This window comes from Molossus molossus, unplaced genomic scaffold (genome assembly GCF_014108415.1).
Source record: "Molossus molossus isolate mMolMol1 unplaced genomic scaffold, mMolMol1.p scaffold_m16_p_20, whole genome shotgun sequence".
NCBI lineage: Eukaryota > Metazoa > Chordata > Mammalia > Chiroptera > Molossidae > Molossus > Molossus molossus.
This window is the reverse complement of record NW_023425356.1, coordinates 8999640-9026126: the sequence shown is the minus strand read 5'-3', so window position 1 is coordinate 9026126 and position 26487 is coordinate 8999640. Positions and strand designations below refer to the sequence as shown.

The 26487-nt window shown below is 41.2% G+C and overlaps 1 protein-coding gene across 2 annotated transcripts in view; it reads right to left on the bottom strand.

The window, feature by feature from the left end:
- Positions 1-26487, bottom strand: part of FAM102B (family with sequence similarity 102 member B) — a 71477-nt gene that overhangs the window by 32015 nt on the left and 12975 nt on the right. For both annotated transcript variants that reach the window (XR_004960957.1, XM_036273353.1), the window contains exons 2-4: positions 16672-16792; positions 10246-10275; positions 3948-4064 (exon numbers count right to left, since the gene is read on the bottom strand). Coding sequence is in view for 1 of the 2 variants with exons in the window: in XM_036273353.1 (XP_036129246.1) it covers positions 3948-4064; positions 10246-10275; positions 16672-16792 (268 nt within the window). In the remaining variant the exon portion in view is untranslated. The remainder of the gene's footprint in view (positions 1-3947; positions 4065-10245; positions 10276-16671; positions 16793-26487) is intronic.

Here is a 26487-nt window from a genome sequence, read left to right as displayed (position 1 = left end):
AATAATCCAACCCTGGCTAGTTTGCTGAATGATTAGAGAATTGGACTGCAGACTAAAGAGTTATGGGTTTGGCCCTGGCTGGTTTGGCTCAGCGGTTAGAGCGTTGGCCTGCGGTCCAGAGAGACCTGGGTTTGGTTCCCGCTAAGGGCATGTACCTCGGTTGCGGTTTGTCCCTGGCCCTGGTTGGTCGTGCGGGTGGCAGCCACTCGATGTGTACCTTTCATATTGATGTTTCTCTCTCTCTCTCCCTCTCACTCTATCTGAACAAAAAAATGTAAAAATGTCCTCCAGTGAGGTTAAAAAAAAATATTAAAAAAAAATAATAATGGAGCCCTGGCCGGTTTGGCTTAGTGGTTAGAGCGTTAGCCCGTAGACCAGAGAGTCCTGGGTTTGATTCTCGCTAAGGGCATGTATCTTGGTTGCAGTTTGCCTCGGCCCTGGTTGGGGTCATGTGGGTGGCAACCACTCAATATGTCTCTCTCCCAGACACATCAATGTTTCTCTTTCTCTTCCTACCTCTCTCCCTCCTGCTCTATCTGAAGATAAATGCAAAAATGTCCTTGGGTGAGGATGAAAAAAAAAAATAAATAAAAGATGGAAAAGTTTCCTAGCCTGGTAAAGGAAATAGACATACAAGTCCTAGAAGCACAGGGAGTCCCAAACAAGATGAACCCAAAGAGACCCACACCAAGACACATCATAGTTAAAATGCAAAAGGTTTAAGACAAAGAGAGAATCTTAAAAGCCACAAGAGAAAAGCAATTAGTTACCTACAAGGGCGCTCCCATAAGACTGTCAGAAACTTTCTCAACAGAAACTTTACAGGCCAGAAGGGACTGGCAAGAAATATTCAAAATGGGGGGTGGGGGAGGGGCAGGATTGGGAGGAGGGTGTGTGTGGGGGGGAAAGGAGAAACATCTTGAATAAAAACAAATTAATTAATAAAAAAAAGTTCAAAAAAGAAATACTCAAAATGATGAAAAGCAAGGACCTACAACTAAGATTACTCTACCCAGTAATCATTTAGAATCGAAAGACATACAAAGAGCTTCTCAGACAAGATGAAGCCAAAGCAGTATTATATGAAATGTTAAAGGGTTTTCTTTAAGAATTAAAAAAAAAAGAGATTAAAAATATGAACAATAAAATGGCAATAAATACATATCTATCAACAACTAAATCTAAGAAATAAAATAAATGAAGAAGTAGAATGGAAACAGACTCATAGATACAGAGAACATTTTGATGGTAGCCAGATGGGAGTGGGGTTGGGAGGATGGGTGATAGGGGTGAAGAGATTGAGAAGTACAAACTGGTTGTTACAGAACAGTCATGGGGATGTGGAGCATAGAAAATATGGTCAATAATATTCTAATAACTATGTATGGTCTCAGATGGGTACAAGATTTATTGGGATGATCACTTAGTAAGTTATATAATATCTAATCACTGGAGTGTTTACCTGAAACTAATATTGTATGTAAACTGTAATTGAAAAATTAGAAATGATTTTAAAAAAAGAAAAGAAAAAGGATACGTAGGTAATTGGAAAAGAAAGCATAGCATACAAAGGAAATAGAGTATGACTGCTTGATGGTGGTGAGCATGATGTTAGTAACAACTAGACGTGGTGATTTCTCCAGCAATGTTGAACGAGGACACAGACCCAGAGAGGACAGCTGAGTGTGATTAGGGTTGGAAATTATTCACGGGACAGCAATGGAGGGAGACAGAGCAAAGAAGCAAGGTGCATTTTTAAGGTTATGATAATCATGGATCATGGAATCTAAGCTGGATAAAGAGGGAAGTAAAAGCAAGTGGAGAGCGAGAAAGTGATAAAGTTAAGGATAGTTAAGTGAGAAGTAGACAAAGAGGACTAGAAACATAAGAGATAGTAATAGGAGACAGGAATACTTTGAACTGAAATTTTGGAGGTGGTGAAATTTCTAGTGGTAAGAAAGTCTGGTGTGACCGTGGGAATAAGAATTGAGATGAATGAAGAAAAGGAAAGGTTGATGGCGGTGGGTAGTTTAAAGAACAGAGAGTCTTTAGGCATATATAAGATTAGAGGGAGAGAATACATACAGAAGACAGTCCAGCCCTGGCCGGTTTCACTCAGTGGTTAGAGCGTTGGCCTGCAGACTAGAGAGTCCCGGGTTTGGTTCCTACTAAGGGCAGGAACCTCGGTTGCAGTTTGTCCCCGGCCCTGGTTGGGGTCGTGTGGGTGGCAACCACTTGATGTGTCTCTATCATGTCGATGTTTCTCTCTCTCTCTTTTCTTCCCTCTCTCCCTCCCGCTCTATCTGAAGATAAATGCAAAAATGTCGAGTGAGGATAAAAAAAAGAAAAAGTCCACCAGAGCAGACCACCCACACAGATGGTGAAGCCACCAAAAAATGAGGACAGAAGAAATGGAAAGATTAACTGTGAGCCAGCAGCGAAGTCATCAATGAGTAGGAGAGAGAAGGTAATTAAGTGGCCAGGAGATGACAGAGATCAGAAAGGAGAGAGTGTGAGAGCTGAATGGCAGGATCAGGATCCATAAAAGACCAGGACAAAGTGGGAGAAATAGTGTGGAAGGATCGGTAGGGAGCTGCCAGAAGGAATGTAGGGGTCTGAAGTGTAAAAGTTACTTCAATTTCCAATAAAAACACCATAATTCAGAGATGATTAACCATCTTCTTATATACAATATATAAAGAAACTGAATTCAGTGGCTGTTCAGGATCAGTCTAAGAATGAGCAGTGTGGTCTACTTCCTTTGAGTCTGATGCTTATAACATGGGGACGTGGAAAGGTCACTGAGCAGGTAGAAGATATGCATTCCGGTCTCAGCTCTGCCACCCACTACTTGGCGAGACACTTAACCTTCTGAGTCTCAGCCTCTTCACTTACAGATGGAGATAATCTGTGCTCGTCTAGCCAACCCTGTCTATTTCACAGAGGTAAGTGCAAGTGCTTTGAAAATCTTTCAGTTACACAGAGATAACCATAAAAGCATAAAATCAACCTGATGTGCACAGAAGTTTATACCATGTTATTTTTCTAATTTCCTGCTTGTCTTTTTTCACCATCTTCCTTTCCATCCCAACTACATCCCTCCTTTCTTTATTGCTGCTGAATTTGTGCAAGGAATGGACCCGTTATAATCACCACCTCATGCATTTTTACATCTTCAGAGCTAAATATTTACTGAAAACAAAGTTTGAAAACTTTAAATAAATACTTCACTAGTTACAGGAGGACTCTACATAGCCACCACTGCTGCCCTGGAAGTGATCTTTTGGGAGCTAAATATATAAATATATTTATATATATATTTATATATATATTTTTATTATTTTTATTATTTTTATATATATATATATTTAAATATATATATATTTATCCTCACCCAAGGACATTTGTGCATCTATCTCCAGATACAGCAGGAGGGAGACAGGGGGGGAAGAGAGAGAAAGAAACATTGATGTGATAGACACATCGACTGGTCGCCACTCACATGACCCCAACCGGGGCTGGGGACAAACTGCAACTGAGGTACGTGCCCTTAGTGGGAACTGAACCCGGGTCTCTCTGGTCCATTGGCTGATGCTCTAACCACTGAGAGAAACTGGTCAGGGCGGGAGCTATAAATATTTTAAGGTATTCATCCATTGTGCTCCTTCTTCCAATGAGCCCCGAGGCTGCAGTGGTCGGGTGACTTGTTTCCTGAATGGTCACAGCACCAGAGAAAAACACCTTAGGATCATGAAGTTGAAATCTGGTTACTTTTCACTGCTTCTGTGATTTGGTTGGTTTTTTCCCTAGGTGGTGAGTATCTCAGTGCTGTGCTCAGCTTATGATCTCAGTACTGATATGTATCTTGCCCTTGACAGTATACACCTATGCTTATTTAAAAGCAGAGAATCTCATTTGTTGACATGTAAATCTTGAACCGTGCTTACTTTAAGAATGGAATTATCCTGTCTTGTATTTTTGGTATCATAGCCTTCCAGTAAACAGCGACGAGTGGTATTTCCTGATCCAGCAAACTCTGCCAGGTTTAGATCTGCAAAGCCCAGCTAAGGAAAGAAAAAAAAACATATTAATAGAATATCTACTAGGCTTCTATCATATTCTCCTTAAAATAAACATTCAACCCATGCTCTAGACAAGTTTTTTCAAACTTCAGTCATTGGTAACTTTTGCCATCTTAACAATACCTGTTCTATTATTTGCTTAACACGTGTCTTTAAATTGTTCACTTTTGGTAAAAAATGTATCGCCTATTGTACTCTTATCTTAAACAATGCAATCTTTGAAATCATGAATTTGATGTGCTATATAAATTTTTTTCTGTACATAATAAAATATATAACCGTCCAAGTAAAAATAATGCATATTAAGCAACTAAAATAATTTCGAGTAGCAGGAGTACTTGCACTAAGGAAAATACTTAGCAGACCAGTTCCCTATTCCTGTTCTGGCTCAGTTCCCAGTCAACCCCTGGTGGCTGTGGGCGGTGGCAGGTTATTAAATTCACTCTCACCATGCAAGAACTAGAATGATTTAAGTGTGTATCACACACGTTCTTTGGTACAAGGCCCTTCTCCCTCAGCATCTTCCATAACCTTGCCTTGCTGATCACCCTTGACCTAAATCTTTATTATTTAAAACCTTTTTTTCTTTATTGATGTTTAGAGAGAGAAAGAAAGACAGAAACATCAATGAGAGAGAACATCAACTGGCCACCTCCTGCATGCCCCTTACTAAGGATTTGGCCCATAACCTGGGCATGTGCCCTGACTGGGAATCGAACCGGTGACCTCTTGGTGCATGGGTCGACGCTCAACCACTGAGCCACACCGGTTGGCCTTTTTTTAAAAAAAATAAATCTTTCTTTAAAACACCTACTTCCTCCCTTCCCCAAAGCTGAGCCCCACACCAAGGCTCTGGACTGCTATCCAAGAGTTCAGCTAAAACCTGTTCCTCCTCCTTATTACTACCCAGGCTTGGTCGCCATTTCCTGCAGCTACCAAAGATTGCCCTCCAGTATTTTCTCTGATGTGCTCAACCCTATTTTTTGTTTCCAAGTGGTACAAGTCAACACCATTGTATCTTTTTTTTTCTAATTACAAATTTTTAAAAATTGATCGAGAGAGAGAGAGAGAAAGAGAGAGAGAGAGATTTGTTGTTCTACTTATTGATGCATTCATTGGTTGATTCTTGCATGTGCCCTGACCAGAGGTCAAACCCACAATCTTGGCATATTGGGACGACGTTATAACCAATTGAGCTACCTGGCCATTGCTCTTTTTTTTTTTTTTAATAAGTCTTTTTCAAATCCTAACCTGAGGATATTTTTCCATTTATCTTCAGATAGAGTGAGAGGGAGGGAGAGAGCAGGAGAGAGAGAGAAAAACATTGATGTGAGAAAGAGACATCGACTGGTTGCCTCCCACATGACCCCAACCAGGGCTGGGGATGAACCACAACTGAGGTATGTGCCCTTGACGGAATCAAACCCGTGACTCATTGGTCCGAGTGTCGATGCTCTAACTACTGATCCAAAATGGCCAGGGCAATAAGTTCTTATTGATTTTTTAGAGAGGAAGAAAGAGATAGAAACATTGATATGAGAGAGATACCTCGATCAGTTGCCTCCTGCACACCCCAACCCAGGCATGTGCCCAGACCAGGAATCGAACCGGGACCTCTCAGTCCATGGGATGACACTCAATCCACTGAGCCACACTGGCTGGGCATGGTTCTTTTTTTCTTTTTTTAAACAAATTAAGTCTATTCCATGTGACTAGAGTACATAAAGTCTTTGTTAAACAACAACAACAAAAAATGCTTTGAGTCTGCAATTATTAAGCACATCTCTCTGAATATATAATAAAGAATACTGAACCCAGCGGTGTGGCTCAGTGGTTGAGTGTCGATGCATGCACCAAGAAGTCACCGGTTCAATTCCTGGTAAGGGCACATGCCCAGGTTGGGGGCCCCATCCCCAGTGGGGGTCTTGCAAGAGGCAGCCATCGATGTTCTCTCTCATCAATGTTTCTGTCTCTTCTTCTCCTTTCCTTTTTCTAAAAATCAATAAAAGAAAAAAATGAAAAAATAAAAGTACTATTTCAAACACTGCTATGATTTTAAGTTGTCTGCTTTCAAATTTTCAAAGACATACTGGGCAATATGAATGACATTCAAGATGAAGATTTTAACTGCAGACTGCAGCATTATTTTAGTAGCTTTCAACTGGTACAAAAAAGAATGGAAATAAGAACTTAAGAGTCCAGCTGAAGGGCCACAAGCCCCAAATGCAATAAGTCAGAACACATCACGTCACAGGTAACATCTACCTAATTTTCACACGGTTACTTTGGTCTTACTGCCTCTTTTAGGGGGTTCAACATATCAGCCAAAAAGCCCAGGTATGTCCAGGACAAAGCCAGGTGAGCATGTGGACTCATGTGCTATTTGATCAAACATCACCCATATGCCCTACTTCATACATTCTCTTTTCTCTTGAAACCTCCAACACCTCCTTTGCATCTGTACTCTGTGCTAATGTCTTGCTTCTTATTTCACTCAGAAGAGAAAAGCAATCAAAAGAGTACTTAACGTTCATAAGCTCCTTTCACCAGCCACATCCACTCCCTTGCCTGCATCTGTGCCCACACCTCTGCCTTCCCACTCACTGTACGTGAACGGGCTGTGCTCCTCGTGCCCATTCAGGTTCATGGCTCCAGGGATTCTCCCCTCTTGCATTCTAAAGTGTGCCTTCTCTGCTGGATCATTACCACCAGCACACAAACTTGCTAGATCTTCTCCATCTTAATGGACAAACATAAACATCTTAATGAACACATCTCTCTCTTGTCGATTGAAATTATTTTCTGCTCTCCTTTACTGCAAAACTCCTTGAAAAAGTTGTCCATGTTGACTGTCTCTGGTCCCTCTGTCCTTGGCCACTCATCAACCTCATCTCCCTGCTCTAGTCACAGTGTCCTTTTCCTTGAAAATGCCAAGGCCTTTAACACCGACTGTTCTTTGCCCAACAGACTCCCTCTTAGATCTTCCTGTCGCTTTTTCCCTCACTCCACTCAGGTCTGTGTTCAAATGTCATCTCTCTAACCCCCTGCCCCAGTCCTTCTACAACACACCTCGCCTCCTCCCTCTCCTACCCCGCAGTAGTCACCCTTTGCCCCTAATCTGCTTTACTTTTCTCCATAATACTTATCGCATCATGTACACCCACATTTCATATTTATCTTGTTTATTCTATTAGAATGTAACATCCCAAAGGCAGGGATCTCTGTTTCCTGCTGTGTCTCCAGGAACAATGCCTGGCACACGGCATACAGTTAATACATATTTACTGGATAACAAACAGCCTACTGTTTTCCCATCCACTGTTGGAATGCTGATATTATAATGGTATTAAGTTAATGAAAGTTAAAAAAAGAATCTGGTCAGTCCCCATTAAGAAAGTGTATTAAAAGGTGGGTATATCAATGTGATGTTTTAGGCTGAAGGTCAACATTTCCTCAGCACCTTCTGTGTGCCAGACCCCATTCTAGACCCTGGAAATCGGTGATGAACAGGACAGATAAGGACTGTCTTGAGAAAGCTTACACTCTAGCAAGGTACAAACTTCCTCATGACTTTCTCTTTGGCTTCACTGAGATGACTATCTCATTAAAATGGTATCTGTAGTTGACATTACTTCACTTGTCAAAGAAAAATTCTGAACATCCACATTCTAGCAAATGTTAGGCACTGGGAATATATAGAGATGATTCCTATTCTCAAGAAACTCATTGTTTTTAATAAGGGAGATAGAAAAGAAAGTACAAGTGCCAGTGCTGGCCAGTTTTGCTCAGTGGTTGGAGAGTCAGCCTGTGGACCAAAGGGTTGCAGGTTTGATTCTGGTCAAGGGCACGTACCTCAGTTGTGGTTCGATCCCTGGCCCTGGCCAGGGTTGGGCGGGAGAAAACCGATTAATGTGTCTTTCTCACATCGATATTTCTTTCTCTCTTTCCCTCCCTCCTTTCCCCTCTATCTAAAAATCAATGAAAAAATATCCTCAGGTGAGGATTAAAAAAAAAAAGAGTACAAGTGGTACCAGAGAAAAGCACCACTGCAAGAAAGAGAGAAAAAGAGAATTTCTCTGTGGGGAAGGATGAGTAAGCTGAGTTTTCAATGACTTCTGAGTGGACAGGACGAGAGCAGGGAGAAGCACATGCAGAGCAGGGAAAACAAGCCACAAGGCAGAGGCTAAAAGAGCAGGCGCACTCCAGGGAGTTTAGGAGGCAATGTGAGCACAGGTAAGAGTGTGGGTGCGTGTGCATGTGCAGATAGATGATTTGCAAACCAAGACAGGTCTAATATGCTGAGTTAAAGACTTCACTTTCTTTAATGGGCAACAGACAGCTGCTGAAGGACTAAAAGTAAGGGAATGATATGATCATGTTTGAATTTTAGAACGATCACTCTGGCAATAATACAGAGGAAGGACTGGAGGGAGACAACACAGAGAACAAAAGATAGGCCAATGCAGTTTTTGTTTTTTGTTTTTAAATATTTCCTCTTTATTGATTTTAGAGAGAGGAAAGGAGAGAGAGAAACATCGATGAGAGAGAACATCGATTGGCTGCCTCCTGCATGTGTCCCACTGGAGATCGGGCCCACAACTTGGGCATGTGCTCTGACAGGGAATCGAACCGGCAACCTCTTGGTGCAAGGGTCGAAGCTCAACCACTGAGCCACACCGGCCGGGCCAATGCAGTTTTTAAATAAAAAAATAACGAAGGCCTTGGCTGGTTTGGCTCAGCGGTTAGAGCGTCAGACTGTGGACCAGAGAGTCCCGGGTTCGGTTCCCGCTAAAGGCATGTACCTTGGTTGCAGTTTGTCCCTGGCCCTGGTTGGGGTCATGTGGGTGGCAATCATTCGATGTATCCCTTTCACATCGATGTCTCTCTCTCTCTCTCTCCCTCCCATTCTATTAGAAGATAAATGCAGAAATGTCCTTGGGTGAGGATAAAAAAAAAAAAGAAAGAATGAAGGCATAACATCATTCAGTGGCCTTTGGAATGGAGAGAAGAGATGGTTTTAAGAGCTTTTGGAAGGAAGCAAGAGGAAGTGTCAATCACAGTGGACCCTGTTGCTTGTCTGTCCATCATTCAATGCCCTGGTACTCCTTTCTAGCAGAGCCATAATTTTATTCAAGTGTCTACTCTTAGCTCACTCATGTGCACAAGGAAAGTAACCAAACCTCTAGCTCCTTGTTAAACTGTGATTAGTCTAAACTAACCATGTCAGTCTAGTTCTATTGCCCAAACTGGTTCAGGAGTGAACACATGATCCGGTTGTGGCCAATGACAGATATGGGGACATCCTCTGAGGAAAATTTTCTCACTCAAAAAAGTCACACATGGGGAAGCAGCTGGATTTTTGTCCTAAGTGAGCCAGCCTGAGCTGCCAGCCTCCTGGTGACCAAAGGCAGCTAGCCAAGGACAAAGTCAACACATCGAGAACAAAAGAGCAGAGAGAGGAAGAAACACGGGTTCTTGATGATGTTCTCGTCAACCCTGGAGGAGCTCTATCTTACATCTACTTGTTTTGTGAGATTAAAACATCTCTAGGTGAGGAGGGTTTGCTGTCACTTGTAGAAAAGAGCATCCTGACATTGCAACCAACTAGTTTTAGGAAGTTAGGCAGAACTGATGGTTGGAACTGTAGCCCCGGTCCTTGACTTTGATGACTGATTGATGGAGATATGATCACAGAGACTGGAAATAAAAGAGGAGTATGTGGGTTTTTGGTAGTAGTACTAATTCCTTCTATTCAGCAAAAAGGTGAAGACATTCTTTAGTAATTCCATATAGGTAGTAAAAGGATAAAGGATAGTAGAGATCATGTATGTACAGAGTGTAAGAGGACACAGAGGAGGGGTCCTATTCTACTGGTGGAGGTGGGACTGAGAATACTTCCTGGGGAGAATAAATTACTTAACGCAAACCAGAGATCATCTGCTAGTCAGGAAACTGAAACTTAAAAAGAACACCCCATAATCAGCATTTAGAAAGAAAATGCCTATAATTTATTGTTGAAGAAACTGTTCAATCTCCAGGTTGCTTTATTTAAAAGCAGCTTATTTGAATGGCAATTAGAAGAGCAAACTATTTAATTTTTAAGTTTATAAATAGCAATGAATGATATTACACACTCCAAAACAGTTAAAGATCATTTACTTACCTTTGCATAAGCTTTTCCACCTTTTAATTCCTGTCAAAGATAGAAAACACTATTAAGTTATATGATTCAGGACTTAAAATTAAATATTATGTCAAATAATTCTGAAACAGACTTTTACATACTGGCAAATATAGATAGTATAATTCTGATTATCTTAAGTCCAACTATTTAGATCAGCGGTTCTCAACCTGTGGGTAGTGACCCGTTTGGGGGTTGAACGACCCTTTCACAGGGGTCGCCTAGGACCATCGGAAAACACGTATTTCCGATGGTATTAGGAACCAAACACCGTTCCTTTATCCATCTCCAGGTGGGTCTGCCCACATGCAGACACGCCCACATACAACATGAGGAACTGTATTAAAGGGTCGTGGCATTAGGAAGGTTGAGAACCTTTGATTTATCTGCTCCTCCCCTAAAATGACCAGATTTTTTACTTAGACTTTAAATATGAAAGCAACAAATGGTGAGAAGACATGCTAATATTTGATCTGTTTGCTAAAGAAATTGCCAAAATGGTCTCAGACACATTGCAAGAACCTGAATCACCAAAGAAAGGTTAAATTACTTACTTAGTTAAGCACATTAACACATTATAAAAAGATTTTAATAAGTCAAAACCCTCGCCCCAGAGACAACCACTGTTACCAATTTTTAGGAATTGTCCAAAAGCTGCTCTACGCATATGTATGCATATAGATATAGATAGATCAACAGACAGACCCCCTTTACTCAATGATGGCATATTATACACACCTTACTTTTATACCTTACCCATATATATATATATATATATATATATATATATAGTAATGTTCAATGTTAGTATAGTAGAAACTCTCTTATCTAATGTGAATAAGACTGGCAAATGTAAAAAAGAATAAACAATAATATATAGATGCCTTAACATTTTACTTTAATTTAAAATATGAAACTGTACATTAATTTGCCAAATCTCTGGCTTTAGGATATCACACATATGTGAGAATTAGTAAGTGTGAAACACTCAGAACAATGCCTAGCACACAATATACACTGTTTGTGTGTTTGCCACTATAATTAGGGCCAAACTCCCCTCTCCTCCCCAATACTTTTAAAAACATGTTTGCTGGATAGAGTCGGCTTTTATCTTTCTTGCATAAACCAGGTATATTAATGTATTATCTACCATTTCCATCTTTAAGGTGGTGAATTTAAATAAGCTGAGAAGTAATCGATGGTAAATTCTATTATTCATGAATATCTGTTGCCCCTCAACTTCCTGTCCCACTGATGTAAGGTGTAGCCATGCTGCTATGTCTACCCCATTATGAATTACTGAATTTTTCTTCTTTATTAGGTTGTCATATCCCTTAATAGCACTCTTCATTAAATAAAACAAAACAAACCCAAAACTTTCTTCAGATGATCCTTGTCTCTCCTAGCCAATCCTTTTGTTTCTTCCCCTATGCAGCCAACCACAGACTTAACTCAATTTGCTGCATCCCACCCTCTATTCAATCTATTCCGACTGGCTTCTGTCCTGTTTCCCACTGCAATGGCTCTTCCCATCACCAGTGACCTCCACGTTTGTTAAAGCCAAAGGCTCTCTCTTCATCTTAATCTCGTAACAGCATTTGGCAGGCTTGCCACCCCACCTCCTTTCTTACATCATTTTCTTCCTAAATGCCCATGATGCCACCCTGCCTGGTTTTACTCCTGCCTCACTGGCTGCTCCTTCTCACTCTCCTTTGCTGGATCTACTCGTGTTCAACTTCTGTAGAAAGAACGTTAGTTGTACCCCAATTATTCATTCTCCTTCCCTCCACAGTAACAGAATTCTCTTATGTTTAGTTGGACATCTGGCTACCCAAAATAAAGTAATGGCTACATTTCCTACCTTCCTTTCGTACTATGGCAGTGTGACTAAGATCTGGCCAAAAGCGTATAAGAAGTGATATGCATGAATTCTTGCTCCTTTCCTGGACTTGCAAACAGTAATTTATTCTACCTCTGAGTGTTAGAGTGATCCAAGATTTGGCTGAAGGCCTCTTGTTTTCTCTGTCTATATTTTCTCCCTGGGTGAGCTCATTCAAGCCTATGGCTCTAAATAAAAAAGTGTATGCTGATGACTCTCAAATCTCTACCTCTAGTCTACACTTCCCTGACTTCTAGACTAGTATTTTTTTTTATCCTCAACTGAGGACATTTTTGCATTTATCTTCAGATAGAGCAGGAGTGAGAGAGAAGGGAAGAGAGAAGAGAGAAACATCGATGTGAGAGAGAAGCATCAACTGGTTGCCACCCACATGACCCCAACCAGGGCTGGGGACAAACTGCAACCGAGGTACACACACTTAGTGGAAACTGAACCCGGGACACTCTAGGCCGCGGGCCAACGCTCTAACCGCTGAGCCAAACTGGCCAGGGCTAGACTAGTATTTTTAAATTTATTTTTTAATCCTCACTCGAGGACATTTTTTTCCATTTTTTGTTCAGATAGAGTGGGAGGGAGAGAGAGAGAACCACATCGATGTGAAAGGGACACATTGAGTGGCTGCCTCCCGTACCACCCAACCAGGGCTGGGGACAAACTGCAACCAAGGCACGTGCCCTGAGCAGGAACTGAACCCGGGTCTCTCTGGACCGCAGGCTGACACTCTAACCGCTGAGCCAAACTGGCCAGGGCTAGACTAGTATTTTTAAATGGCTGCTTCACATATCCACTTGATGTCTCATTGACACATCAACTTTAACACGGCTAAAACAGAGGACTTCTGATCTCTGCTTAGCTGTCCCTGAAATCGGTCCCTGAGCCTTTGAGCCATTTCAATAAATAGCACAATCATCTACCTATTTGCTCAGGTGAAAGAGATAAGTTATCCTCAATTCTTTTTTCCTCATTTGCCATATCCAATCCATTAGTGGGGGTCTTCCTCCAAAAGGCATTCTGAATCATGCAACCGTACTGTTGTAACCCCATGCCAAAACTAGCATTCCTCACCTGAGCTGTCCTAAACTCCAAAGTGGTCTCTCTGCATTCATCCTCCACACAGCAGGATCTCAGAAGATCATGTCTCAATATCTCTCCTTATTAAAATTCTCAAATGGATTCCAATTTCAATTAAAATAAAATTCAAATGCATCACCATGGCCTGTAAGGCCTTGTCTGACCTAGTGCCTCCAGCCTCATCACCAGAACTTTCGCTCTCCTTGTTTTCCAGGCTGGGCTGTCATTTAAACATGCCAGACTTGTTGTTTATCCTAAATGGGGTTCACAGGACTTCTGAATCTGGGGCTTGATATTTTTCATCAGTTTAGAAGATTCGCAGCCACAATCTCTCTCCTCTCCTTCTAGGGCTCCAGTCGTACATACGGTAGCTCTTGCCACTGTTCCCCATGCCTTACACTCTTTTCCGTGTATTCCACCCTTTTTCTCTCTGTGATTTGCTCTGGATATTCTCTTCTGTCTTATCTTTCAGTTTACCAAAGCTCTCTTCAGTTATGGTAAACCTGCTGTTCAATCTACCTGTTGAGGTTTATCTTCATTTATGTAGCTTTACATTTTAGTTACTGTATTTTTCAGTTCTAGAATTCAATTTGTTTCTTTTTTATAGTTTCTAGTTCTCTAATGGAAATCCGCATATTGTTTACTTATTTATTGTAAAAGTTTGTCTCTGATCTCCCTGTATCTATCTCTTCCATGGGTCTCTTCATTGTTTTTTCCTTTTATTTGTTTTTGTTGTTGAATGTTCTTTAATTAAACATCAAGCTTCGACTGAGTTAAAAACCAGTTCTTTAGGGTTTGAGCTTAAAAATCAGCCCTTTCACTTACTTTCTCTTTGCACAAATGTTTTTGTGCTATATTTCCCCGGGAGTGAGAAGGACAAAGCATGGACTCTGCCCTCTTAAGCCATCTCCCTATTTTATCCTGTTGGTTTTTGGTCGTGCAGTCGTGCCTCTTGTTATTCTTGGTAATTTTTGTGCATGACAACTTGAAGAAATAATTTGAGGTTCAGAGTAATGTTATTTTCCCTCTGAGAAAATATACATTTGCTTCTGTTAAGTAGTAAGATAGGGGCAGATCACCTTCATCCAAGCAAGGATTGAGCTCATTAGAGCTGAATTTCAATCTTTATAAGAGCCAATCTACATCCACTATAGGCTGAAACTCTTAGAAAGAACCAACGAAAGCCTGGTAGTTACGAAGGGCCCTTCTGCTGATGGATCCGGGACCCCAGTTGTTGTCCCTTCTGACCTGTAAAACTACGAATCTCAGTGCAGCTTTTTTTTCTTCTTCATTTTATTTTTCCCCATCACCATTTATCCCCCCTATACCGCCTTCTACCACCCCCTCCCCCTCATCAGTTCAGCTTCTTAACTTCTGTCATAGCTTTGACTCATCTCCTTAACCACTACCTGCACATGAACACATGCTTTGAGGGGAAAAGCAATGACAAATGTCAGGTTTATCTCTTTCTGCTTCCCTTGTCCACGATTCTAAACCTGTCAAGTGCTTACTGCCTCGGCAGCTTCTGATGTCTTCGAGCGGCTGTTTTTAATCTTTTGTCCAGTTTCCCTGGTTGTTCTCAGAGGGAAGGGTGTCTGGAACAAGCCAATCCACTAATTTCATAAGTATAAATCCCCAGTTTTATCATAATCTTAGGGCCAGTTATGGATTAAATTGTAGTCCTCTCCCCCAAAAAGAAATGTTGAAGTCCTAACCTCTAGTACCTCAGAAATGACCCTATCTGGAAATAATCTTTGCATAGTAATCTAGTTAGAATGAGGTCCTAATCCAATATGATTAAATGTCCTTATAAAAAGGGGGGAGGGGCATTGGCCAGTGTGGTTCAGTGGTAGAGCATCGACCCATGCACCAAGGGGTTGCTGGTTTGATTCCCGGTCAGGACACATGCCCAGGCTGTGGGCCTGATCCCCGGTGGGGGACATGCAGAAGGTGGCCAATAGATGTACTTTCTCATCGATGTTTTTATCTTTCTCTCCCTCTCACTTCCTCTCTCTCTAAAATCAATAAAGGGGAAAAAAGGGGGGTGGATTTTAATGTCGTCACAGACACACACAGAGGGAAGATGGTGTGAAGACACAAAGGGAGAAGACAGCCCTGTGCCTGGAGTGATGCTTCCACAAGCCAAGGAATGCCTGAGGCTACCAGAGACAGGAGGGAGGCTTGAAAGAGTTCCTTCCCTAGCACCGTCGGAGGAAGCAGGGCCCTGCTGACCCTGATTTTGACTTCTGGCCTCAAGAACTGTGAGACAATACATTTCTGCTGCTTCATATTTTTTTGTTTTTTAATTTTTTAAACTCCTTATTTTTATTTTTATTGAATTTATTGAGGTGACACTGGTTAATACAATGATATAGGTTTCAGGGGTGCAGTTCTAAAATATATCATCTGTGTACTGTATTGTGTGCACTTCTGTTGCTTTAAACCACTCAGTCTGTGGTGCCTCCTTACAGCAGCTCTAGGAAACTGACGTAGGGGGGTTTTACTTTCAGGTCTGTGATGGCGAATTGTATGTGTCTACTTGACATTTTATAGCCAGTAGTTTAATTTGTCAGTAGTGGTGACTAATGGATTCTTCTTTTTCACACACAAAGAAGGCAGAATTGCATACTTATATATGACTAAGTTGAACCATCCTGAGATTGCCATTTTCGTAGATTGTTGGTAATATGCCTCAACCTGATATGTGAAAAGGAAATATTTTTTATTAAAAAAATATTTTTCATTATTGATTTGAGAGAGAGAGAGAAAGGGGGAGGGACAGAGATAGAAACATCAATGAGAGGGGACATCGACTGACTGCCTCCTGCCTTGGGGATCGGGCCCACAACCTGGGCATGTGCCCTAACAGGGAATCAAACCAGCGACCTCTTGGTGCATGGGTCGACGCTCAATCACTGAGCCACATTGGCCAGGCCAAAAGGAAATATTTAGAAAAGAAAATATGGACTTGGAATTAGAAAAATTTGTGTTTCAGTCCCTACTTTGCCATTTATTAGCTATGTGAATTTGGGTAAGTAACAACCTCCCTGAGCCTGAGTTTTCCTGAAAATGGAAAAAAAAAAATAACACCTACTTTTGGGGTCATTATTAGACATCACATGTGTCAAGTCTCTAAAACAACACCTAACAAAGAGGAAGTTAATGAATAGCAAGCTGTAGACATACATAGCCCCCAAAATAACACAAATAGGGTCCCCATATCATGGTAATGAGATAAGGTTCTTGAATAATATCTTAATTTATAACTTCAGAGTCTTCACTTTAGTTGTCATGGTGATCTGAATTTATGCTGCAAGTGTAGAGCAAAACTGCATATAGCAGTTCTAAGGATAAAGCAGAGCTAAATAAAGTGTGCCAGGGACTAGGGGACTAAATATGGTTCCTGAAAGGGGAGAAGTGACAGGCTATTTTTATACCTTGCGCACAGACACCCTGTAGACACAAGGATCCAGGATGCCGGTGGCAGCACTTGCACTCATTTTGCACATGAATGAGAACTTCTTCCTCCAGTGAACACAGTTTGCTTGCACCACCTCCCTGAGGGGGGAAAAAAGAACCAGTTAATAAACTATTATTGATGGCACGATAAAAAAGCACACACACTCTTTCGCCCAAGTCTCCAATGCAGAAGTGATATATTAAAAGCCAGAATCTGGAAACAGTGCAATATGCAGCAAACAGATTCCTAGCAATGAGATCCAAAAATCTTTGAAGCTTTTAATTAGCCACAGACTCTGAAAACAGGTGAATTTACTTATCAATCTGATCAATATAAATGCAACCTTCACTCTTCATTCCTTCAACACACAATCCATTTATTTCAGGTGTGTTGGGGATGTGCTAGGTGTTTAGCAGAAGATGAGAATGACAGCATTTCTAACTTTGTAGGGCTTCTAGTTTACAGTCAGTGTAAGAGACAGAAACATAAACAAATACTTATTCTGAAATGAACAACTGTCACAGGTTTACTCCTTGTTACCCCCTAAGAGCAACAACCACCACCATGTACTAACAGCTTACCACACACTATTTAACCTCGTGAAAACCCTAGGAGATAGCTGGCATCCACTTTATAGATAACGAAAATGATGCACAACTCAAGTTCATTTAGGTAGAAAGTGGCAGACCTAGCCTTCAAACCAGGCCCACTGAACTCAAAAGCCTACTTATCCATGAAGGAAAATCTATATTTTCTCCACAACTATGTTTTTTAAGTTTCCAGGCCTTTTTGTACATGCTGGTCCCTCTACTGTTCCATGTAAGCATAGGGGGCTTAGCCTTACCAGGGAAAGATAACTATTTCTCTAACATAGTTAGAAAATAAAAACAATAAGGGGAAATAAAGTAAAATTGTAGAAAGCAAAGGGAAAGGCAAGAGAGCCCAGATTGAGAAGCTTTGATTTTCTTAGAAAAGTAACAGGTGAGGTTACCTCTGCGGAACAAAAGGGGCTGATGGCTGAGTTGAATATTTAGATAAAGGCTGAATATAGTTAGAAATAACTGATGTGGCAAATGTGATAGGAAGTCAACTTGTAGCTGCCTTAGTGAAAAAATGGATTTGTATTAAGACCATCAGTTTGGTTTTATGGATTTCTCCATCAATAAGCAGAAATCCAAGAACAGGAATTGCAAATACAAATACACACAATTAAAAAGCCAAGCATGTGTTTGTGTGTGGTGTGTACATGCATGTTTAAATACATATAAACAGACACACAAATGGGAACTGAGGGCATATCTTTTGTCAGAGGTTTCACTCTGATAACTTTAGCAATTTTATTTTTTTAAATTAGGAAACTTTAGATGATTTAATAAAGATGATGTGAAGAGAATGTATGTGTTCTTAAGAAAGTTCCCCTTGAAATCCAGCAGGGGTGCAACTTATCTGTATGTTCACAACACAGGCAGAATGAAAGTTATTTGGCCAAGGACAGGCCTAGAGGTATCTGTCAGGCAACATGAAGCATCTCCAGTAAGATGAGCAGCAGCTCACCTGTATACTCAGAAACAACTTTTTAAAAAATTAGTGAATAAAATGACAATAACAAAGAGGAGAAAAATAAAACCAGAATTTTTGTTATTGTTCCTTCCCTCTCAACATCTCTTAGCCTCCAGACTTGACGATGGCATTAGCCATGGTCTCTGGAACTCCCCCAAAAAGCTACACTTGCATACTGACGTGCTTGCTGGGCCCTTCAGGGATATGCTGAGCTTCAAGGCACTTGGTTGTTCCTGTCACTCAGACCACTGATGCATGATCAGGAATCAATAACAACATTAAAAACAGACACACCAAAACTGTTACTTTACTTTTCGTAAGAAGTGCATAAAAACTTCTAGTTGACAGGATGAATGCTCCCTCCCTAAACCTTGTTTAATTATTTTATTTTTTTTATCCTCACCCGAGGACATTTTTTGATATTTTGTTCAGATAGAGTGGGAGGGAGAGAGAGAGAGAGAGAGAGAGAGAGACATCGACGTGAAAGGGATACATCGAGTAGTTGCCACCCGCACAACCCAACCAGGGCCGGGGACAAACTGCAACTGAGTTACGTGCCCTTAGCGGGAACCGAACCAAGGTCTCTGGGGACCGCAGGCTAACGCTCTAACCACTGAGCAAAACCGGCCAGGGCTTGTTTAATTATTAAGGCATCATCTCACAAGGACTAAGAGAAGCAGAGAGGAGAGACAAAAATAAGTCTCCTTAGGCCAGGGATGGATAATTCATAACCAATTTAGCAAACTAAAGGAAGGTGAACCTTAAAGGGCTGGTAACGGTGAAAGCCAAGAGCGGGAATCTCAAGTTGGTGTTAAGTAGAGTGAAGGAGGGACAGAGGGCAGAAGGAAATACTGAAACCTGCTGTAGGAACAGACCCTCAGTTCCTCTCCCTGACTCCTGCTGGAAGACTGGGACTGCTTCTCCTGACAAGTGAAACAGAGGGACCCAGCACTGTCTGACTTGAGGACAGGCATTGGCAACGGCGCAGTAGCATGGCCAGACGGGTTGGAGTGGGTGGGGGTGGAAATGGGGGATGGAGGGAGTCTTACTGAATGCTGAGACCTTCAACCTTCTTAAGATGAGATATTACAATCAATGCTCCATAAATGAAAAGAATTTTAAGGAACTATTATAAACAATGATATGCCAACAAACTGGACAATCTAGAAATCAATAAATTCCTAGAAACATACAACTTACCAAAACTGAATCTAAAATAGTCAAATTTACAGAAGCATAGAATAAGCTTGTGATTGCCAGGGGTTGAGAAGTGGGGTAAATGGGAAAGATGTGGGCCCAAAGCTACAAAATTTAGTTATATGCCTGGCCAGGTAATTCAGTTGGTTAGAGCGTTGTCCTGATATGCCAAGGTTGCAGGTTCAATCCCTGGTAAGGGCACATACAAGAAGCAACCAATGAATGCATAAATAAGTGGAACAACAAATTGATGATCCTCTCTCTCTCTCTCCCTCCTCCTTCCTCTCTCTCTAAAATCAATAAAGAAAAAAATTTAGTTCTACAAGATGAGTAAGTTCTAGAGATCTAGTGTTCTGCCTAGTGACCTTAGTTAACATTACTGTATTGTATACTTGAAATTTGCTGAGGCTAGATCTTAAGTGTTCTAGGGAAAAAAAAGGGTAAACTAATTGAGGTGCTGGATATGTTAATTAGCTTGATTGTAGTGGTCATTTCACAATGAATATACATATATCAAAACATCAAGTTGTATACCTTAAATATATGCAATTCATTTTCCAATTATACCTCAACAGAGCTAAAAATAAAATAAAATTATTATATGGATAAAATGCTTTGGAACCTACTGTATTTATTTTTCATGACCTGTACAGCCCCACCCAATGAAGGCACAAATAAGCTCAGGTCTATTGGCTGGGAGTTAAGACACACCCAGACACATGAATACTGCCTCCTAAGTAGGAGACTGGCATGTATGCTGGGGCTCTGAATAGGTTCTTATATGAGAGTAAATCTAATGAGCCACGGGGTCAGGTTGGAATGAATGAGGGCTATGAAATGTGTCCATTAACTCACAATGTCACACAATCAAGGATCCTTATTGGAGAAGACATCCAGAAATGATGAAGGCATAAAATAAGAGCCCAGCATAACAGTCTACTGCCAACCATAGTACATGCTCAATAAAATTTGTTGACTGAATGAATAAATGTCATGTATGGGCCACAGATGAACAGTCCTAGCCACCAACTCTTGCCTCTGTTACTTCACAACTATTCCCAAATCAACCTCTTTTCTGTGTCTGACCACTACCCTAATTCAGTCCCTCAATAGTTCTCCGAAATATGGCAACAGCCTCCTAAGTGGTCCTTGTTCAAATCTATCTTCCTCAGTGCTACCAGAGAACTCCTTCTAAAATACAAATTTGAGAATGTCATTCCTCTGTGGAAAATCCTTCACTGCTTCCCCCTATCTTAGAGGATCGGCTCCGCCTTCCTTCACATGAGGAGGCACTGCCTACTTTTACTCTTATCTCTTTGACCCTTTCTGTCTCATACAGAATCGTCATTCCCCATTTATGCCACACTAGTTCTTGTTTGTGTACCTTTGTTCAGAATGTTTTCTTTACCTTGTATGCCCTCTACTCCCCCTTTCAATTCCCCTTACTCACCAGTTTAACTTGAACTCCTTTAGTTGAGTCATTACCTCTTCTAAGAATCTTTCCCAACTCAGCCTTCAGGTGAAAGCCTGGTGGCCTGTATGACCTGGGCTGCCATGGTTCCCTGAATACCTGTGTCTGCCCCTCCCCATCCTAGAACACTGTCACCCAGGGAAGGGCTGGCGAGAACTGGCTCCGTTGGCTTCCCCCATCATTCCACAAGTCCTCGTTGCTCAGGATGAGGCCTAATTTCCTTTCCCCTGCCTTGCTTGTGGCAGATTCTGCAATGATTACATACAGTATATTTCAAATGAACCAATGCCATAAATTAATTTTAAAATCCACAAGCTTAAAAAATTGTTGACAATGGTCTTCATTATCAGGAACTCAAGTAGATGTTTGTTTTTTTAAAATCCTCACCTGAGGACATTTTTGCATTTATCTTCAGGTAGAGCAGGAGGGAGAGAGAGAGAGAAACATCGATGAGAGAGAGACACATCGACTAGTTGCCACCCACATGACCCCCACCGGGCTGGGGACAAACTGCAACTGAGGTACATGCCTTAGCGGGAACCAAACCCGGGACTCTCTGGTCTGCAGGCCGACACTCTAACCGCTGAGTCAAACCAGCCAGGGCATGTTAATTTAAATAATCTTTTTTAGATTTTGTAATATCAAAATAATAGTCCTGGAATATTAAACAATTTCTCTAAATAAATTTTTCTGAGTCAAGGCAATTACTCAGATTTTTTTTGTGATAAAAATATCTTTAATGCGTGCGTGCGTGCGTACACACACAGACACACACATCTCTTAGAAGGCTGTCCAAACTACACATACAAACAAAAAAAAGTGGCAAAGTTACTTCATAACAATTTGTTATACTGATGGGTTATCATGGAAACAAACTCAGACTACTTGGCAACTGAGACAAAAGTCACATCAGTAAATGCTTTCCGTTATATGAGTCATCAATTTCCTATGAGCTTTATACGGTTGCTTAACTACTTTCAAGAAACAAAGCAACAGAATACAATTTGTGTTGATATTGTGGAAAACCAAGTATTTCTAAGATAAAATGATAAAGATGCTAACTGTGAAATACATAAACAGAGGACTTAAAAGAAGATACATGTTGCTATGGCTATTGTTTATGCTTCAAAAGAGTAAAGGAAAATCTAAAAGGTATTAAAAATAAAAGTAATATAAAATAAAAATTATGGATCCATTTTTTTGTGACTAGTTAGTTACTGTATCAGCAAACCGCATTACTTACTCGTCTAAGAATAACATGCATATGTATATTTGAGGCACATATTTAATATTATGCCAGGTCTTGGTAATTCAAAGTATTTTTAACTTTTTAGAAATGGTGATATAAAATAAAACCCCAAACCAAAAAACTTCCATGAGGAATGCAAGCTGTTTTGCCAGACAATATTACTGCTGGGAGATTAACAGCCCGTATCCAGACCCTGTCTGTTTGGGTTCAAACTCTGCCTCTGCTACTTGGCAGTTACGTGGCACACATTCCCTAACCTCTCTGAACTTCTGTTTCCTTCTCTGTGAAACAGGGATGGTAACAGGACCAACACCGCATGGGAATTTTGGAAAATGGACTGGATTATTACACACGGTGTTTGGAAAGGTGCCTGGCTTATAGTGGATCTCCATAATAATTGTTAGACATTGTTATTATCAAGGATCTAAGCAGCTTTAAGTCCACTTACATTTGCCTTCCAGTGTGAAACAATGGTTAAATTTACAAGTACAGAATTTTCTTCAACATTAAGTTATTTTATGAAAGATATAAAGTCATGAGAAAATAAACCTTTGCAAACAAAGGCAAAAACAAATATTTTAAGATTCTAAGGATAAAACAGATCTACAGCTTGTGGCTTTTAATTACAACACTGAGGGTAAATGAATCTCTCACACCCCAGAGGTACTTGGCTCGAGTGACTGGGTGGACAGGACTTTCATTCAATGGGAAACATCTGAACACAAGAGGAGTTTCTTTCACTCATGCATTCTGCTGATGGTGTCAGACAGACAGGGAAATGATGATCCAGTCTAGGACATTTTGAAGTTGAGGAGCCTGACAGTCCCTCGTTTGGAAATGTCCAGTGGCTGGACAGACAGAGAGACCTAGAGCTCAAAGGGGAGGATAGAGCTGTAGATTGAAGTGGAAGGCCTCAGCATGCGAAGGGTCACGGAGGCCATGGGAATGGGCGAGACCCTTCAGGGAGTGGGCAGAGTAGGAAGGAAGGAGGGCTGAGTCTGGAACTCTAGGGAACACTGGAAGGTGCAGGAGAGAAAAAGAGGCAGGCAAAGGAGACTAACAGTCAACAGAGAGAGAAGAGGCCCTGGCCAGTTTGGCTCCGCGGTTAGAGCGTCGGGCCACAGACCAGAGAGAGAAGCAGAGGAGATTGTGTTGTCACAGAAACCAAACCAAGGGAAAAGATTTTAAAGAAGGAATTGCTCAACAATATGGAATGGGGCAGAGAGGTCAGGTAAGATAAAGACTAATGCAGTTTCAGTGAGAAGGTGGGGTGAAAGGCAGATAACTATGAGAAGTGGAGAGAGGGAACATAGACAATAGATTTCAAATAATGAAATGAAGTACAGAACACAAGGGTGGAAGCCACAGGGGGATGTGCGGTGCAGGGGTTTCATTTTAACATGCAAGAGACTTGAGTCTGCTTTAGTGCTGGCGGGAAAAAAATCAGTCAAGAGAAAAAGTCAAAGATTTGACAGGGTGTGAATGAAGGCGCCAGAGGGGACCATCCCTGAGAATGTGAAAGAGGATGCGTCCAGCCCACAGTTGGGGGACTGGCCTCGGACGAGAGAAGGGGCTCCTCTTTGCAGCATGAGGAGAGCAAGAGAAGAGACAAGCTCCAACGTAGGCAAGTTTCTCGGCAGACCACTGTTCACTGCCCTGAACTCCTCCAGTGAGAAATGTCATGTCCAAACACAGCACTACGGGGTATACCGCAGGTCCTCAGATAAATGTTTGCTGAATACCTGCTTGTTAAGAATCTGCTGTATATGTGTTACTGGAAAATCTTGGTAGCTGCCTAGCCGGTATAGCTCAGTAGTTGAGCGTCGACCCATGCACCAAGAGGTCACCGGTTCGATTCCGGTCAGGACACATGCCCAGGTTGTGGGCCAAATCCCCAGTGGGAGGCATGCAGGAGGCAGCCAATCAGTATTCTCTCTCATCGATGTTTCTATCTCTTTCTCCTTCTCCCTTCCTCTCTCTCTAAAATTAATAAAGAAATAAAAAATGAATAGAAAAAAATCCTAAGAAAAGACCTCGTACTAAAAATTTAAGAAGACACATTCAGTATAGTCTAAGAAAATTTAGTGAAAAGAAAACTACACAAAACTTTCCAATTTCAATAAGGTAAAAATCCTTTAAGAATATAGGAAATTAAATTCAGGTTATATCTATAGGCGTAAAAATATGTTCTCTAGAACTCCTAAAAACAAAGGGTCAGGGGCCTACTGTATAGAACTCAGGCTGATATGAACTATGGATTCTATACCTCACCTACACTATGCATTGTGTGTGAAGAAAAAAGAAAGGTATTCTCTCAGAGGTGCAAGGACAAAACAAAACAAAGCAAAAACTTAGCATCCTAGTCCCCTTTCTGCATTTATAGAACAGTGCAAGAACAAGGAAAATGAATTAAAAGTTAGATCTTAAGAATAAAAAGGAGGCCCTGGCCGGTTTGGCTCAGCGGTTAGAGCGTTGGCCTGCGGTCCAGAGAGACCCGGGTTCGGTTTCCGCTAAGGGCACGTACCTCGGTTGCAGTTTGTCCCCGGCCCCAGTTGGGTCGTGTGGGTGGCAGCCACTCAATGTGTCCCTTTCACATCGATGTTTCTCTCTCTCTTCCTCGCTCTCCCTCCCACTCTATCTAGACAAAAAATGAAAAAAATGTCCTTGGGTGAGGATAAAAAAATAAACAAATAAAAGAATAAAAAGGAGGGCAAGAAACAAGTCAGTGGGTTACCCATTCTTTCAAAAATACTTAAAAATTTTTTTAAACATGTTTTTTATTGGTTTTAGAGAGAAGAAGGGAGGGGGAAAGAGAGAGAGAAACGACGATAGGTTGCTTCCTGTGTGAACCTAACTGGGTTCTGAACCCACAATCTTTTGGAGTTTAGGATGATGCTTAACCAACTAAGCCACATCAGCCAGGGCCAAAAGTACTTTATTTATTTATTTTTAAACAAAAGGACGTTTTTGTCTTTTCTGAACAATCGAAAAGCATGTGTGAGAACAACAACTGTAAATAGTTTCTATATCACACATTAAATCTGTCATTTTCTAGATCAAATGGTATGGCCCCTTTTCGTTTGTAAACTAAAGGCCAAATTCTTCAACTACATAGTCAACCCTCCACGGTCTGACCTCAGCCTCTCACATGTGATCCCTGGTAATTTACCTTCCTGACTCTTCATGAGCCTGAATTATCCACTACCCCTACACAGCCACTATGCCCTGCACAACTGCGCTCATGCGGTTCTCTTCCTGGGTGGCGCCTCCCAAATGCTTTCCATCCTTCACCTACCATCCAACCTTGTCTGCACAGTGTAATGGGAAGGGAACACATTTTAGATTCAGGAGACCTGGGCTCAGGCCTAACCTCAGCCCTCAATGAGGCTGAACAAATCACTTTCCTCTGTTTCCTCTTATGAAATGTTTTGAAGTCAGCTACAAATTAATAAACATATGTTGCTCCATCTATAAAATGGTATATAAACTTACTTCAGGCATGCTGGTGTGGCTCAGTGGTTGAGTGTCAACCCATGCACCAAGAGGTTGCTAGTTCGATTCCCGGTCAGAGCTCAGGTCGTGGGCCTGATCCCCAGTGAGGGAATATGCAGAAGGCGACCAATTGATATTCTCTCTCATCGATGTTACTATCTCTCTCTCCCTCTCCCAAATCAACAAAGGAAAAAAATATATAAATAAACACGTACTTCACAGGGTAGTTTGAAAATTAAATGTATAAAGCACTGTGTAAACCACAGGATGTTATCAACACTTCACTCCAAAGCTTTTTCGATGATATATTTCCTTTGTCCCAGGTATAATTCCCTTGTTCCTACAAAATCTTTTTTTTTAGATAGAGAGGAAGGGAGAGAGAGATAGAAATATCCAAAACATCTATCAGCTGCCTCCTGCATGCCTCCTATTGGGGATCAAGCCAGAAACCTCCTGGGACATTTTCTACATACATCTGGAGTTGCCTTGTAAATAAAAGACACAGAAAGCAAGAGAAATGGGACTTGAGCGAGGTTTTGCTGTGTTGTGAAAGTACTCCTCCTTTGGTATTTGCAGTCATTGGAAGGGAACTAACTCTACAGTGTTAGAGGATGTTTCCTGCTACAGTGACATGGGGTCGTGAATTCCAGAGAACTCAGGCCACCAAGACATATTTGGAGACACAGATATGGAGGAGAGGACCAAAGAATGTTCACATTCTTGAGATGGAGAGTGAAATGAGTGGAATGTGACAAAATTGCACCAAGAGTCCTGTGAAGGCTCTACGTGGGCTGTCTGGGTTATACTTAAAATAATCATAATGA